The sequence below is a fragment of the Sceloporus occidentalis genome, unplaced genomic scaffold, assembly GCF_023333645.1.
Source record: "Sceloporus occidentalis isolate IW3139 unplaced genomic scaffold, rSceOcc1.0.p SCAF_31, whole genome shotgun sequence".
Classification (NCBI taxonomy): Eukaryota; Metazoa; Chordata; class Lepidosauria; order Squamata; family Phrynosomatidae; genus Sceloporus; species Sceloporus occidentalis.
Genome location: NW_028317011.1, coordinates 8,886,050 through 8,903,581, shown reverse-complemented (window position 1 = coordinate 8,903,581; position 17,532 = coordinate 8,886,050). Strand labels below are relative to the sequence as shown.

The window sequence follows — 17,532 nt, the reverse complement described above, 5'->3', positions numbered from 1 at the left end:
TATCCACAAGTAGTTTTGTACGATTTCAGAATTCCCTTTAGAGAACCCCCTATTATCCTGTAGGTGTTTACCTTATTATCACCACGGTTGATTATTAACATTGTTTATCTCAAAATGTCTTTCTGAAAAGACTTTCTGACCAAATTTTCCATAGGCTCCATCAGCGTTTTTTCGTGTAATGCTTTCACAAAGTTGTCTCCATATTGTTCTCTTTCAGCAATCTATGATTTTAATAATTGAAATGAAGAAACAATGGCAGAGATTTCCTGTTTTTGAATTAGTGCAGTGTTTTTCCATTTTGTTTACTACACTAATAGTGCAGCTGTGGGGGGCTGTTCTGGCATATTCACAGGTGAAAGTCTTTCTCATTGTTACCAAGTGTGTGGGCCACCAATTGGCTTCCTGCTATTTAAGTCAATGCTTAAAGAGAACATATACCATATAATATACATGGTATACAACACACTGTGAAATGGGCAGCGTGTCTGATATAGAACAAGAAAAAGAAGTTCCAACTTCTGGTAGGGCATCTGACAAAGTGCTGAACAGTTCTTCGACTTGACCCTTCACACCCTCTGAGTAGTTGCCTATTTTGCACAGCATATGTTGCAGTTTCTGTCTTCACAGCCAGGCCCGGACTGGGACAAAAAATAGGCCCGGGCATTTCAGACTGAGCAGCCCATTTTTATGAAAAAACATATATGTACATACATATACATAATAGTTGGTCATTCAACATGGGAAGCCTGAAGCCACAATTTAGTGCGACTAATCCTTGAAATAAATATTATAGAGTAAATAACACAATACCTTATCTTTTCCACTAAATGATTTCAGGGCCTTGAATGTTTTGTCCCCTGAAGTCACTACAAATTCAGGAGGGCATTTTATCTCTGGATAAGTAAAAATGAAATAGTTCCTACTGTAAATTAAGGAAACAAATAACCAAACACACACACACACCGACACCCAAACACACCAGGACAGGCTCTGCCACACCGACATCCAAACACACACATACACCAGGACAGTTAAAAAAGAAGAAATGGTTCAGCACTCAACTCCCAGGAAGCTGGGTGCTAGCAGGAAAAAAGGGCAAAACAAAAACAGAAAGCATAACAAAAATAGCAACGTTTTGGCCAAACAGGGCCATTTGACCTTGACAAAGGCCCTGTTTAGCCGAAACGTTGCTTTTTTGTTTTGCTTTCTTTGAATAAAGTAACCTAAGGATTGGAAGCTGATTGGAGTGCTAGGGTTCTTTTCTGTATTCGTACACACACACACCAGGACAGGCTCTGCCACACTGACACAGGACAGGCACACAGACACCCAAACACACACACACCAGGACAGGCTCTGCTACACTGACACCCACACACACCAGGACAGGCTCTGCCACACCGACACCCAAACACACACACACAACAGGACAGGCTCTGCCACACTGACACCCGCATCCGGAGGGTTTCCACGGATGGTTTCACTCAACCTGCCTGTGGCAACTTTGCCACCAAAACAGTCTGCCTGTGGCATCTTTGCCACCAAAACAGCCTGCCTGCGGCATCTTTGCCCCCCCCCTTACCCATCCATGCTATCACACACACTCATTCATTCGTTCACAAATATTTATTCACTAATTCACAGATAATCATTCATTCAGCTATTCATTCATACATTGATACTCATTAATTCCCTCATTCAGATACTCATTTACATATACTCATTCACAAACATTAATTCACTCACTCCTTCACAGATACTCTTTCATTCAATCTCAAATACTCCATACAGCCTCCCTTACCTGAACTGATGATGTACGCGCCGCTTGCAGACTTCCGCGGATCTGCACAGGGGAAGCAGACGCGCAGCAGGGTTATGTGATGTACTTGACGTACGTCACATGACTCCGTTGGATTCCTGCGTCCCCCTGGCGGTAGAAGAGACGCTGCTTGCGCACGTCTGCTAGGTAAGTAGCGGGCCCGCTGCTAGAGTGGCTGGCCCGGTCGTAGTTGCTGCGGGCTTAAGGGGAAGATGCCCCTTTTGCCCTGCGTTACGGACGGCCGCATAGGCCCACTCAGTCTGGTCCTGACTGGGCTTATTTTAAGGTAGGGGCCTGGAGCTGCAGCTCCATCAGCCCCTAAGTCAATCCAGCCCTGCCGCGGCCCGGCCCACCGGGCAAATGCCCGGTGTGCCCGATGGCCAGTCCGGGCCTGTTCACAGCTATACAAGGTTGACCATGAAAGTATCAGATGGCTGACCAGAAACAGTACTGTTAACCAGAAACTAAGGGATACATTTGGGTTTTGTTTTGTTAAGTAAACTTTTTAGAAAACTCAGGATTACATATAAAAGGGTTTCTTACAACCATTAAAGTAAAAACAATACATACTTTAAGCATGGATTCTCTTGTTTTATAAAAAATTCAACTACATAAAAGTTCATAGATGATATAATCATTTAAATAAATCTTCTGCGTCAGGTTACTCTTTTTAATGAGATCGTGCTCCAAAAATAAATATAAATCGGTATTAAGCATTCTCTAATGACATTGATTAGTAACAAATTCAATCTTACACATGATTTTGAAACATATACACTATATGGACAAAAGTATAGGGACACCTGGGCATTACAGCAACAGGGACTTTGAAGACATTGCATTCTAAATACATAGACATTAATATGTAGTTGGTCCCCCCCCCCTTTGCAGCTATAACAGCTTCCGCTCTTCTGGGAAACCTTTCCTCAAGATTTTGGAGTGTTTCTGTGGGATTTTTTTGCTCATTTATCCAGTAGAGTATTTGTCAGTCACTGACGTTGGATCAGAAGGCCTGGCTTGCAATTTCCTTTCCAGTTCATCCCAAAGGTGTTCAGTGGGGTTGCGTTCAGGACTCTGTGTGGGCTAATTAAATTATTCCACACCAAACTCATTCAACATGTCTTTATGGCCTAGACTAGAATACCGTATTTGCTCGATTATAAGACAAGGTTTTTTTCTCTGAAAAAAATGCTCTGAAAAATACCCCTTGTCTTATAATTGGGGTTGTCTTATAATCAGACCTCAAATAGGTCTGACTATGAGATGACCAAGATCCAGATCCCCCGCAGCTGCAGGGGACCTGGATCCTCCTGCCCCTGCCCCACTTACCGGTGCTTCTGACTCCCCTGTCATGTAGCCGGGCAGCGTGTAGAGCTCTACGCGATTCGCGTAGACAACTTACGCTGCAGCCGGAAGGAGGCAGACAACCCCCGCTGCTAGCCACACCTCCTTCCGGCTGCAGTGTAAGTTTTCTACGCGAATCGCGTAGAGCTCTACACGCTGCCCGGGCTACATGACAGGGGAGTCAGAAGCACTGGTAAGTTTGGGGGGGGCAGGGGAGTGTTAAATGGGGGGCATAAGGCATTTCTGGAGGCAGATTGCTCTATGAAATGCCTTTTAACCCTTTTAATGCCACTTTGCCTCCAGAAATGCCTTAAACCTCCCTATATGCCACTCTGCCCCATAATATGCCTTTTAACCCCCTTAATGCCAGAGTGGCATATAGGGGTATAAGGCATTTCTGGAGGCAGAGTGGCACATAGGGGGTCAAAAGGCATATCATGGGGCACAGTGGCATGTAGAGGGTTAAAAGGCATATCATGGGGGCACAGTGGCATATAGGGTTAAAAGGCATATCATGGGGCACAGTGGCATATAGGGGGTATAAGGCATTTCTGGGGCAGATGTGCATAACTGGGGGGGCAGGTTGGAAAATAGAAGGAAATAAAACCAAAATATTTTTCTCAATCATAGCTTTTATTAAAAAAGTAGTTTACATGAATTAACATTTACTGGTAAAACTTTTTTCCTATAGGGTCGTCTTATATTCAGGCTTTTTCTTTTTTTCCCTAAATTAATATTCAGATTTGGGTGGTCATCTTAGAATCAGGGTCGTCTTATAATCGAGCAAATACGGTACATATGTTCCAGTTGCATTGGCGTAAGGTACCACCAACAAATGATTTTCCTTTTGTACCTCTAGATGGTAAATACAGAAGGAGATGCCTCATGTTTTCTGTAATGCCTTGTGCTAACAGTTAAGTGAATAAGAGCCACCTTACTCTTGCTCCCAAGCTTTCATATAGGCTAAACATTACTGCTGGATACCAAGATAAAATTTGATTTTATGTTTCTACCCCACTCCCTACTTTAGAAACAACCAAGCCATTGAGATATAATGAGGGTTATGAGGGAGTTGAAGTTTCATGTCACTGACTTCACTTTACATTGTGGAGGGCCAGCCTTTCTCTCTCCAGAATTGTCAGTCTGTTTTTCACTGCTCTGCACATTTACAAACCAAACAAATAATTCCTCCAATAAATGAAGGTGCATGAATGGAGGTCAGTGTCACACCAGCTGTCGGTGCACTGTGTAATCTTAAAAGATAGTGACATTTCCAGGATAAATGGTTGATTCTTTGTAGCTATTAACAAACACCAAAAAAAAACGGGTCTGCTTTTTCTGCAACCTTTTCTGATGAGACAAACCAATATAATAATTCTATATTTCCAGTTCATACTCTACTCATTTGAGTTTCAAATATGCACAATTTTAATTCTCATGAAAGTTTGTGCTACTGGGACACTGACTTGCAAGGAATGGTTGGCCCTGCAAGTTAATTGAATGACCTCTTTGAAAGAAAATACAGCGGTCATTTAGGTTTGTTCTAGGTGACTTGTTTTTGCAAAGCGCATAGGCAGATAATGTGTTCGCTGAAGCTTTTATATACTCTGGTTGCCAGGTTTTGAGGTGATACTTTGTAATTTCCATCAAAGAAAATACGTTTATTTTATGTATACCGCACAGACAGGATGAAGTATGAACTTTTTGAATTTGTAATCACTTGGTGCCGCAGCATCTCTCCACCATCATTGCTTCAATAAGTGTCTTAGATCACTGTATTCGAATAGGTTGTCTTGTCTCGCATTTTGTTCTTGCGGTTTTGCCGTTAATACATGCCGTCACTTTCTGAAGATAGATGGAAAGAACACAAAAAAACACTAATTTAATTTCCTTCCCGTTTTTCCACAGATCCAGACTCAGAACAGGATGCAGCTCTTAAATCTGCTGTGGAACGAGCTGACATAGTTGCTAAATATGACAAAGTGAGTAATATTTTCATTTACGTTTTGAGTATCGTAGCTTTTGAGTGCACACTCGCTCTGTACTGACTAAACTCCCACCTTTACGAACCGGCAGTTAAGCCAGAGGAGTGTATATCATTACATCCTTCACTATGGTCCGTGATCGGGGCTAATTATAGCTGCAGTCTGTGGCGGTGCGGCTGCTGCCGGTTGCCCGAAGACCCAGGCAGCAGCCAGTAGGTGGCATTTCTGTGCATGTGATTCGCATTGCCAGTGACAGTGTCTGTAAGCCTTGCCCTTGGCAGTTATCTCTGTCTGACTCTGATAGACAAGCATAGAACAATTTAATTTGGATTTTTTTTTTTTTTTTAGTAATTTGTATTTCCTAAGATTGTAAGGTTTCTGTAAGTGAAAATTATATATTATCTATGTGCCTTTTACCAATTGTACGGTGCTGTGAGGTTTGATGGCCCTTTATAAATCAATAAATACACATACTTTAGCTGCTATTGCAGAGTGATCAGCAGTATGTGTACGTCTGTCTGTTTTCAGAGTTAAAGGGAGAATCCAAAATGCAAACCAATAGATTTACCGTAAACTAATTAAATAAAAAAAATCTAATTTTAACCCGACTGCATCCAAATACCATAATATATCTATATATAATATACATAGAGTCCAAAGTTTAAACCTACTGGAATTTACATCAGTTGTAGGTTAGATCAAGCAGCCTAACTTTACTTTTTACAGTACTCAAAGTATAAAGTTAGATGATATATGACACACACACAAAGCTAAATTATATCAACTTTGTCTTTTCGCAGTGCACAACTGCCATTGAGACTCAAAGCTGCTATTCTATCCAGCCTCTGGTTATAGTAATTCCATGCTGAATTCTTCAGCCCCTAACTTTCCCCCACATATATGTGTCTTTTCCTGAGTGCAGCTTTTGGGTTAGTTCATTTGTGTAGTTTTGGTTTCTTTCTTTAGGAAAAAACGAGAAACTTTTTTTTATTAGAGCCACAAAAATAAGTGAAATATGAGTGTTTTAATCTTAGGGCAAACAATGAGACAATCCTTAATATTTAGGTTCTGATGTTTTTGTTAATATGTTGGTGAGCACAAAAGCTTTTATGATGTCATTTGGTGTTTTGATAATACGTATGATATCATATTGGGTTACACCGTAACTCAACGTGCGAGTTTTATGTAAACTGCACATACCAGTGATTATGTTGTACGAACCTCACTGATGAAACCTGAAGTTGAAACCCCAATGTTTAAGCAATTTATGTTTGTTAATTTGCATTTGTTTATCTTTAGGGCCGAGACGGAGCAAAGATTGAACCCTGGGAAGATGCAGACTATCTAGTTTATAAGGTCACTGACAGATTTGGCTTTCTGCAGTAAGTATTTTTTTTTTTTTCTGAGAATATGCAAATAAAAGCTATTTATAAACTAAAATTATTTATCTGCATGGTAAAATATTGACTGCTTGTATTTTTAATAAAACATATTACAGCAAAATGTAATTTGTGGAGTAGAAAATGGGCTGCATGCTGATTTTCAGTTATTAAAACTCCATTTGCTTTAATGTCTGTCATTTTACAATTGAATTATTTTGCTTGGGGAAGTAAATATTTGCTAGATTCAGAGCTGAAAATGAAGATGAACAGTTTATTTTTGGGATGCTTCTAATTTGCTGGTCAACAAAAAAAAAGTGACTTAAATCCTACAGAAGCAAATGGATCAGCTGTTGTGCAGGAAGACTAGGGTCCAAATGGCTTTGGTGCAGTGGACCTGTTGGAGAGAGCAGAAGATCTGGACTTTAAGACCCACCCAACATGACTGGCAATTCCCACACTCTTTCAATATTTATACAGATGATTACAGTTATAATTACTTATATATTGCTGTCAGATCCCATGTCGCTATACAATAGGTCATAGCAATGATAACAAAATTAAGCACACACTGAAAGTGTAGAGGACTCTGGTCATTAAAGTCTCAAGACTTAACCACTTTATTCATCATCTGCAGTAGCCTTGCATTTTGCTAGTATTTGGGTTCTCATGGATGACCGGTATTACTTAAAGCGTCAATGACAATCTTTATGGAAGTCATTGGAGCTTGTAGGGCACTTAGTGAAATGTCCTTCATAAAGCATTACGTTGCCTGCTCTGCGTTACGCTGTGTGACAGGTGGTCAGTAATAGGCAGAAGTGAATACTTGGTAATTGCTTGTAGCAAACTGTGATGCTTAATGTGAACCAGTCACTCACACAGCTTTTAGCATCGCTTTGGTGATTGTGATCTGTAAACACTCTTATATGCATTTATCTAATAACATGGACTGTAAAACATAGGATTTAGATAATTGAGTGTGCTGCTTTATTGTACGCAGCAGCCAACCCATCAGTATATCGTCAGTGTTTAGCCTACATTTATCTAACATAATAGCATTTTTGTACTCCTATGTTTTGTATAGATAAAGCTTTAACAAGCAGCAGGTAGGAAATGAGGCGTTTAACTCTTTGGGTCCCGGTGGTCTGGCCAAATTTGCCCCCTGGGATGCTGAGCCATTTTCAACAATTTTCTCATCCTTTTGTTCGATTCCCATACGTTGGAAAAGGTTTTACTTTACCCGTAGGAAAAGTTTTTCTGCTGAAGTTCAAACTGGTATCAAACTTTTAGGTGAGTTATTCATTATTGGGGAAGATATAAGATTTTTGGCATATTTTTTTTTTTTATTGCATACTTAGCATATTAAAAAGTATTTTCTTACCTATACTGTGTATTAAAAGCCAAAAGGGATGGTAAAACTGTTTAGCTTTGTTTATGATCTGTTTATTAATAATCGGATGAAAATTTTTTGTTAAAGCCACTAATGGGTTTTTCATATGTCTTGCTTGTATTGCAAAATAAATAGTGGGAAAAATGACGCATAAGTAATCCTGTTCATACCTTAAAGATATACGTACCTAGCGTGTGCCAGGACAGTTAACCAAAAAACAAATCCAGCACAAAATGTTGTTCCAAAATATGGCATATCAGGTTGCCCTTGCCTGGGCAAGGTTCATGGCTTGCATGGTTGTACTTGAACAGTACACAAGCCAGTAGTGAAGTACCGTATTTGCTCGATTATAAGACGACCCTGATTATAAGACGACCCCCCAAAATCTGAATATTAACTTAGGAAAAAAAGAAAAAGCCTGAATATAAGACGACCCTAAAGGAAAAAAGTTTTACCAGTAAATGTTAATTCATGTAAACTATTTTTTTAAATAAAAGCTATGATTGAGAAAAATATTTTTTTTGTTTTTATTTCCTTGTATTTTCCAACCTGTCCCCCAGTTACGCACATCTGCCCCCAGGCTTGCCACACCAATATGGCACTGTGGCCCATGATATGCCTTTTAACCCTCTATATGCCACTGTGCCCCATGGTATGCCTTTTGACCCCCTATGTGCCACTCTGCCTCCAGAAATGCCTTATACCCCTATATCCCATTCTGGCATTTAGGGGGTTAAAATGCATATTATGGGGCAGAGTGGCATATAGGGAGGTATAAGGCATTCCAGGAGGCAGTGGCATTAAGGGAGTTAAAAGGCATTGTATAGAGCACTCTATAAGGCATTTCAGGAGGCAGAGTGCTCTATTAAATGCCCCCTTAACGCCACTCTGCCTCCTGAAATGCCTTATAACTCCCTATATGCCACTCTGCCCCATAATATGCCTTTTAACCCCCTAAGTGCCAGAGTGGCATATAGGGGTATAAGGCATTCCAGAAATGCCCTATGTCCCCCATTTAACACACACACGCACACACACTTACCGGTGCTTCCAAATTCCTGCTGTATTGCCGGGGCAGCGGGTTGACGTCTCCTTCCGCTGCAGCCGGAAGGAGGTGGAGTTGGCAGCGGGGGGTTGTCTGCGTCCGTCGCGGATACCTTTCCCGGCTGTCAGAGATCAGAGTTCCGGCACCTGTGCGGGGAACTCTGATTTCTGACAGTCGGGGAAGGTATCCGCGACGGACGCAGACAACCCCCGCTGCTAGCCACACCTCCTTCCGGCTGCAGCGGACGTTGTCTACGCGGATCGCGTAGACGTCAACCCGCTGCCCCGGCAATACAGCAGGAAGCACCGGTAAGTAAGTGTGGGGGGGGGAGACAGGAGGATCCAGGTCCCCTGCAGCGGTGCGGGGGATCTGGATCTTAGTCTCATAATCAGACCTCTATTTGAGGTCTGATTAGAAGACGACCCCGATTAGAAGACGAGGGGTATTTTTCAGAGCATTTGCTCTGAAAAAAACCTCGTCTTATAATCGAGCAAATACGGTATGTTCAGAACAGTTTGTGCCATCTGTACAGCAAGGCCAATATCAGGGAAGGGTAGGGTCTTAGCACCATAGTGTAGTATTTCTCATAAAGCCACTATTCTTTGCTATGGGAGGGATAACCATGGCTCCAGTAATTTTGGGATGACTGTTTTTCCACTTAAGTCATTTAGATTTTTTTAAAACGCCAAGAAATGCTTAATGTTATCCCAAAAACATGGCATGCCTTCAACCCAATCACTTACTATGGAGTGGTGCAGTTCTTCGCGGTTTTGTGCTGTGTTATTTACCGTATTGGCTCGGTTATAGGCCCCACCCGAATATAGGCCCCACCCTAAAAGTAAGGTGCCTTTCTAAGGAAAAAAATGTTTTAGTTAAAAAAAACAAACCAAAAAACGTAGAATAGATCTGCTGCCACTCTGCCCTCCACCCGAGATATGCTGCCACTCTGCCCTCCACCCAATATATACTGCCACTCTGCCCTCCACCCAATATATACTGCCACTCTGCCCCCCCCCGAGATACGCTGCCACTCTGCCCTCCACCCGATATATGCTGCCACTCTGCCCCCCCCCGAGATACGCTGTCACTCTGCCCTCCACCCGATATATACTGCCACTCTGTCCCCCCTGAGATACACTGCCACTCTGCCCCCACGATGTGCCCCCCCCCACGACTTACCAAAGCAGACTCCTGTGTGTCTTGCGGGGCCGGCAGGGTACACCTACGCAATACTCGTAGGCAACTTCCGGTGCCGGCACGGGAGATTGTCTAAGCGCATCATGCAGACGTTCACCGGCTGCGGCGATGCGCGTAAACGACCTCCGCTGCCGGCACGTCTGCACGATGTGCTTTAACAATCTTCCTTGCCGGGACTCCCCCCGTGGGAATTCCCGGCAAGGGAGATTGTTAAAGTACATCGAGCAGAAGTGCCGGCAGCGGAGGTCATTCACGCTCATCGCCGCTGCCGGTGAACGTCTGCACGATGCGCTTAGACAACCTCCCGTGCTGGCACTGTATCCTAAACTGCATGTCCCGGCCGTCGGGCGATACGAATTGCGCATTCCTGTGCTAGACCCCGAATATAGGCCGCACCCCCACTTTAAAGATTTAAAGTGGGGGGGGGGAGTGCGGCCTATATTCGAGCAAATACGGTATGCTATTTTATTTAACTCCTTTAGACGATTTTAAGATCCTCTTAAAGTGTTGAGGAACTGCTCCTGCACCTTCTAAATGTTGAAATTTTTTCAACAATTATGAATAGCAATTAGCATGTTTTTGTCATTCTTTCTACATATTCGTATGTAATGTCATATTACTTTTCCAACAAATGCAGTCATATCAGGAATAATGCCATCTCTGGGAGAAGAACTGCAGAAAATACTTATTTTGTGATGTTGTCCTTTGCCCCACATAAATACTGTAGTGGTGGATACTGGATTGCATACAAATTCCAGTTCTGCAGTATACTAGTATTTATATGTTACATTTTGCTGATATCACTATAGCTTTTCCCTTTACTGCTCAGAATCCACAAAAAATCTCCTTAAGCTATCTGAAAAATGTTTTACAAAGTTATCGGTTGTGTTTTATGTTTAGCTCCTGCTTTGTTAAAACTAGGCCTATTGTGTGTATGTATACTATATGGACAAAAGCATTGGGACACCTGACCATTACACCAACAGGGACTTTGGTGACATCACATTGTAAATACCTAGATGTTAGTATATAGTTGGTCCTTTGCAGTTTTGCAGCTATAACGGCTTCTACTCTTCTGGGAAGGCTTTCCACAAGATTTTGGAGTGTTTGTGTGCATTTTTGCCCATTTATCCAGTAGACCATTTGTGAGGTCAGGCACTGATGTTGGATGAGAAGGCCTGGCTCGCAATCTATGTTCCAGTTCATCCAAAAAGGTGTTTGGTGGGGTTGTGGTCAGGGCTCTCTGTGCAGGCCAGTCTAGTTCCTCCACACCAAACTCACCCAACCATGAACCACTGGGGCAGATTCATGCTGGAATAGAAAGAGCCTTCCCCAAACTGTTCCCACAAAGTTGGAAGCATAGCGTTTTCCAACATGTCTTGGTATGTCCCCTTCAGCATTCCAAGCCATTTTAGACAATTGTATTGTGTTTCAGCCTACATATTGATGATCATTAGCACCTGCTTTGTATAATTATTCAAATACTTAACTATATGCCTGCAAATCCATGACTTTGAGCAAGTGTAAACATCATAGATGTTTATTTACTGCTGCAATGTTCAAGACACTGTATTGTTCTGATTAGAGCGATGTGACCTATAATTGGGGTGTAGATATTTTCAAAGTCCCCCTACCTTATCTGCAGACTGCTTTTGTGCCCCTGTCTGTTTTTATAGGTCTCTGCTTCTTTTCTTGTATCTTCTTGTTCTGCTTTCTTTCTTCTGTCTTTCGCTCTTCGTCTTCCGCTTGTCCCCATGTGTTCAGTCTTGACTCGTAGCGCACTTTCGCAAACTGAGCACACCCGCTCCCCGATTTGAGGAACTGTCTTTTGTGTAGGTACCCTAAGAAGCCCGAATATAACACAGATCCGCATAGAAAGAGATGCTTGGGGGACAAGTGAAAGACAGCGGATAAAGTAGGGAGACATTAAGAGACAATGAGAATTTTAGCTTTCTAGTAATTTTTTTTTTTTTTTTATTACATTTTCTGAAAATTAACACCAAACTTTAGGGGTGCAGTCTATATTCGGGACAATACGGTTCAATTTAACCTGATGTACTAGCTATGATAATTTTAATAACTATTCATCTGTGAATTTTCTCTTGTCACACAACAGTGTTATTTTATTCCTAGCCAGGGCAGTTGGTTAACTCTCTGTTCATTTTTCTATTCAGATGTGTTTAACCTAGAAATGTCGTTTTCTGGATTAAGCACATTGTTTAGCAATGAATTGATTAGCCTTGTGTAGATTGCGTTAATAAACGCTTGATCGCTGGCTTGGCTTTCAAGTGATCTCTGTAGAACATGCTGTACAAGTAACCAGTCTCACTAAAATAAAGTGTGAAGTTTCATTAGCGGAAAACATTCCACACGGAATAACTTGTTAGAGCTTTAATTCAGAACCAAACCACGTGGTGGTACAACTATTATCCGGGGATTGAAGAGGTGCTAGGGTGAAAAGTAAGAACCTGCAACACGGATGTTATTGTTTCAAACTTAACTTAAAAAAAAAAATACATGCTGCTAAACTTGGAATGAGCACCGTTACTATCAGCAGACCTGAATAAAGAAGAGGTGTGCATACTAATGGGAGGAAAAGAAAATTCCCTAGAGGTCAATATCTCTGTATGTCTTTTTCTGCAGTGGTATTTTCTGTATGCAGGACTCCTGATCAGTCTTTCTTTTCACAAACTTTTATATAGCGCCATCATATTTAGCAGCGCTGTACAACAGGTAAACAGGACATAACAAATAGTGTGTTTATATTACAATTGGAATTACAGAAAGGACAGGTAAGGAGGGCCCTGCTCAAACAAGCAGACATAGCATTATCTGTTGTACAGTGCTATAGAATCTGTACATGCTGACACTTTGAAGGGTAACCTGCATAGGCTTTAAGATGAGGACTAATATGGTGATGAATATAAATGTTACAAATAAAGATAAACGATTTGCAAAGAAGTCAACTTAAGTATATCTTGGAGGAAAGAAGAGAAGGGAGATGAGATAGAAACATTTAAATACTTAAATGGATTTGACAAAGTACCGGGGGGAAGTTTATTTCAGAGGAATCCGTGAGTCAAACCTTTAGCTGTAATGTAAGTTTTATTTTACTGAGGGGGTGTTAGATACATGAATCAGCCTCCCATCAGAAGTATTACAGCTCAATACAGTGAGTGAAATTAAACATGCATAGGACAGGTGGAATGCTTTCCAAATCTATAAGATAAGACAAAGGAGTGATTAAGGTGGAATAGGCAGAGAAGATTGGTCAAATCTGCTGTCAAATTGTGTGTTTAAAGCTGCCTTATATTTTGTATTCTGTTAACAATTAACAGAACATCCAACTGAGGATAGCTAGGGATTTTTGGTGTCTGTACAGAAAATGAGTTTTGGGATTCATGTATACCCCAGAGTGGGAATTTACTGTCCTCTGCATCTTGATGTCGCTCTGCAAACTAAGATCCCTATCTGTTTATTTTTAGCAATCTACACGTGTCAATGCGTTATCACACATCTCAATAACCAAAAATGTCATAACACAACGCCGCTTTCTTTTGTATTGTGTGCCTGCGATACAGCATTACACTGTAATACAGACTTTTAGAGACTGATCATTTATCGAGGGAATCAAGGAAAATACACCGTTTGCATTCTGATTTTGAATTGTATCCATTATAATTTAAAAATAATAATAAAAAAGTTCCTTACTGACACCTTTTCCTATCTCCTTCCTATGATCTGACCCACATACCAGTCCTTGTAAAGTTTTTTTGTTTTTCTTCTATTTTAAAACAAAAATGGACATGAGTGCCTTCTAGCTGAAACCAATGTAATTTTGCATCTTGAACTAGATATATGAAAGGTGATGCATAGTAATTTCGCTAGTCATTGACCATAAGGCCTTTCCGGTCAATTTTATTCTTCCTGAGTGCTTTTTGGAAAGTGTGGAATGATACTGTTGCCATGTGCTTTTGGAGGAGGGTTAAATATTTTTAACTAAAGGTAAATAAATTAAGCCCAGAATACCACTGATTTGTCATTCCATCTCAACTCGGTTTCATGTTTTGCTTCTTATGAGTTTCACAGTGTTTACAGCCTTGAAGGTCACAATACTTTGTAAAGAAATAGGGACAAATGGGTTTTAATTAAATTGTGTACATAAAATACACTATTCTTTTTCTGTCTATTCTTTACTTGGTTACAACGGTCAAGATATCAGAAAGTTACATTAAAAGTTGATACAGTAAAACACTACCCCTATCAACATACAGCGCTGTCCTCTAATATTGGCACCCTTGGTAAATTTGAGCAAAGAAGTCTGAAAATGTGTCTATCGTTTAAACTTTTGAACATTTCTTCAAAAATACTCCTGCTCTCATGGATATCAAACAATTGCAAACACAACCCGGGTTTATCCAAAAAATAAAAAATTAAGTATGTGTGTGACACAATTATTGGAATTCATATGAGATAAATATTCCCATGATATTTTGATATATTAGGTTTTTAGGTACACCTGGGTGACACGGAACAGGAAATTGTTCAACCATGACTTTGTTTCACGGGGGTATAAATATTAGGTAACACATAGGCCAAAATCCCCTTGTCATTCATCGCAATGGGTAAGACCAAGGAAAATAGCTGTGATATACAGCAAAAGTATTGAAAATGCCCATTTCCTCCACCAGAGCAATAATTAAGATGTTCTAGTCAACTTGAAATGTTATGAATGAACCTTGAAGAGGGCGTTTGTCTATATTGCCTCAATGCAAGAGAATGGTTTGAGTGGCCAAAAAATCTCCAGGGATCATAGCAGGAGAATTTCAGAAGTTGTGTTTTGGAGTCAATGTCTGAAAGGGTTTCAAGAAAAAAAACTCTACTCTTATCCAAAAACTCAACCGTCTTTAGTTTGCAAGGCACTACCGGAACTTCAAATGGAATCTGGTCCTATGGTTAAATATGGTGGTGGCTCTTTAATGTTTTCTACCTGGACGTTTTGGCAAATATCAACAAATATTAAATGAACATCTGTCTGCCTCTGCCAGAAATGTTAAAATGGGCTTTGGTTGGATCATCCAGAAAGACAATGATCAAAAACACATCAAAATCAACACAAAAAATGGTTTACTGAGAGCAAAATCAAAGTCCTACTACGGCCATCCCAGCCCACTGACTTGAACCCCATAGAAAGAGGAGAGTCTAACAGCGTCGACCCTGAAATTTAATGAATCTGAAGATAGAGGAATGGTCTTGATGGTCTTGGATCCCTTTTCATGTATTCTCCAACCTCATCAGGCATTATAGGAGAAGACTCGGAGCTGTTATCTTGGCAAAGTATTGACAATGCAGTTGCTAATGATTGTGCCCCACACCGTTTTTGTAGGAGAGTTATAGCTTTAATTTACCCAATTAGTTGTTCATCTTGTGTAATGTATAGTTGAATCGAGGAGTTATCTTCTATAGCGGAGCTATAGAATACAGAGCCAAGCCAACCTTCCTGCAGCAGATGCCCTATAGGCCCTTCATAATGTATAATGAAGTTAGTAAATTGAAACGGCAGCTCTCCTGTCAACTCCTGCTTCAGTTTACACAAATATACAACTATCTAAAGTTACATTTCTATGAACCACCCTGGCACTGAAATATTTACTTTTTTCTAAAATATTCAAAAACTATAAATTCCTGGAAGGATGGCAACCCTTGAAGATGTGAGTGCACTGTACTTATGTGAATGCCCTTGTCAAAACACAAATTGGGACAATATTCCAGCTGTGTGGTACTTATCATTTGGTCCAAAATGCTCAAGCAGCTCAACAGAAGTCATATTATGGATTTTACTTGTATGAGTATGAGATGAAATCTCACAAATAATTACAGCATTAATATCATCCCACTATCAGCTGCTTGTTAACAGCAGGGGATGAGGAGGAATCAGCACTTGAAGCACACTTAAAGCCCTTGGTGATAATCCTTTGTAGATGACAGGCCATTTGCCAGCGGAAATTATTACTGCCATTATCGTTTAATGCTGATGGGTTAATAATCGTGTTTTCCGACGCAAAAGCACAAAGCACACAGAGATCGTTGATGTCAGTGCTATGTGCATATGAACATCCTAGAAGTACGCTCTGATATGATAAATTTAAGCAAGATGTATGGGCTTATACTGCCTCTATCTGGATGAGAAAACCTGATACACTAAAGTTCTGTAACACTTTAAAAGAATAGAATACATAGTACTATTTTGTCTTTTTTATTGAAGACATTTTTATTTTTTATTTTTTTATAGTGATCAAGAGCTGCCTTCTTACGATGATGCAATAGAAAAGGTAAGACACAACTTTCAATATTATTCTGGCCTCATATACTGACTGGGCTTAGTGTAAATTACCACATATATTTAGGGTACTGGAGCAGAATATTATGAACCATAGCTTTGTCCAGCCATGTTTCACACATGCTGTGATAAATCTCTACATGAATACACTACCATAATGATGACAGTTATACATATGTGATATTAAACTAATATAAAGAGTTGGGAGAAGATGAAAAGGCAGATAATCTCATTTAACCATAATTATTGTATGTTCTAGTACGAGCAGACAAGGCCACCTCATACAGCACCCCCTCTGTGGTGGAGGTGTCAGTATTGATGCATGGCATTTGCACCCCCAATAGTGTGTTTTATTTATTTATTTATTTTTTTTATTCCATGGTGAGGACAATCATGGACACTGCTTTAAAACAATGTAAATACTTACGCTCTTTTCTCCTTATTACCAGCAAAAACTCCTTGAGATTGAAAGAACATCAAAGTGGGTGAAAATGTTCAGAAGTTGGGATAGGTACAAGAGCACTGAAAAGGTGAATTCAATTTATATTTTTGTAGTTCTAGGGTAATAGAAGTACACAGCAAGCTATTTTTGCTAGCTATAAGACCTTTATAGATAAAAGCTACAGGGATGTGTGTTTGTTCTTTTGGGCAGCATTGTAATAAGAAATTCACAAGTTGGTCTAAGATATTTTCGTGACAATAGGCTTGTCGCCACCGGCATACAACACTGATCCTTTAGACCTCTCAAACGTATTACTTATTGAATTTGTATAATGTACTTATTATTCATTGTAGCTTGACCTAAACTTATGTTTTAATGCATAGTACAGTATTCTAAATGTATACTCCATATACCTTTGAAACTTTTGTATTGGTCATCTGCTCTAGTAGTGTAGGTTACACCACATGAGTCAACCAGCAACCCCCCCCCCAGTTTGTTATCAATGAAAGTCATGGATTATGCACGGAGAGTGATCAGCAGTCTCGAATCCGTGACCCATAAATCATCATGCAACATTTACTTTTATTATGT

At 40.4% G+C, this 17,532-nt stretch overlaps 1 protein-coding gene across 1 annotated transcript in view; it reads left to right on the top strand.

Moving 5' to 3' along the window:
- Positions 1 to 17,532, top strand: part of LOC149298803 (USP6 N-terminal-like protein) — a 59,222-nt gene that overhangs the window by 18,112 nt on the left and 23,578 nt on the right. Inside the window, exons 2-5 of the mRNA XM_089487097.1 lie at positions 5,072 to 5,145; positions 6,448 to 6,530; positions 16,452 to 16,491; positions 16,949 to 17,029. Coding sequence (XP_089343223.1) covers positions 5,072 to 5,145; positions 6,448 to 6,530; positions 16,452 to 16,491; positions 16,949 to 17,029 — 278 coding nt within the window. The remainder of the gene's footprint in view (positions 1 to 5,071; positions 5,146 to 6,447; positions 6,531 to 16,451; positions 16,492 to 16,948; positions 17,030 to 17,532) is intronic.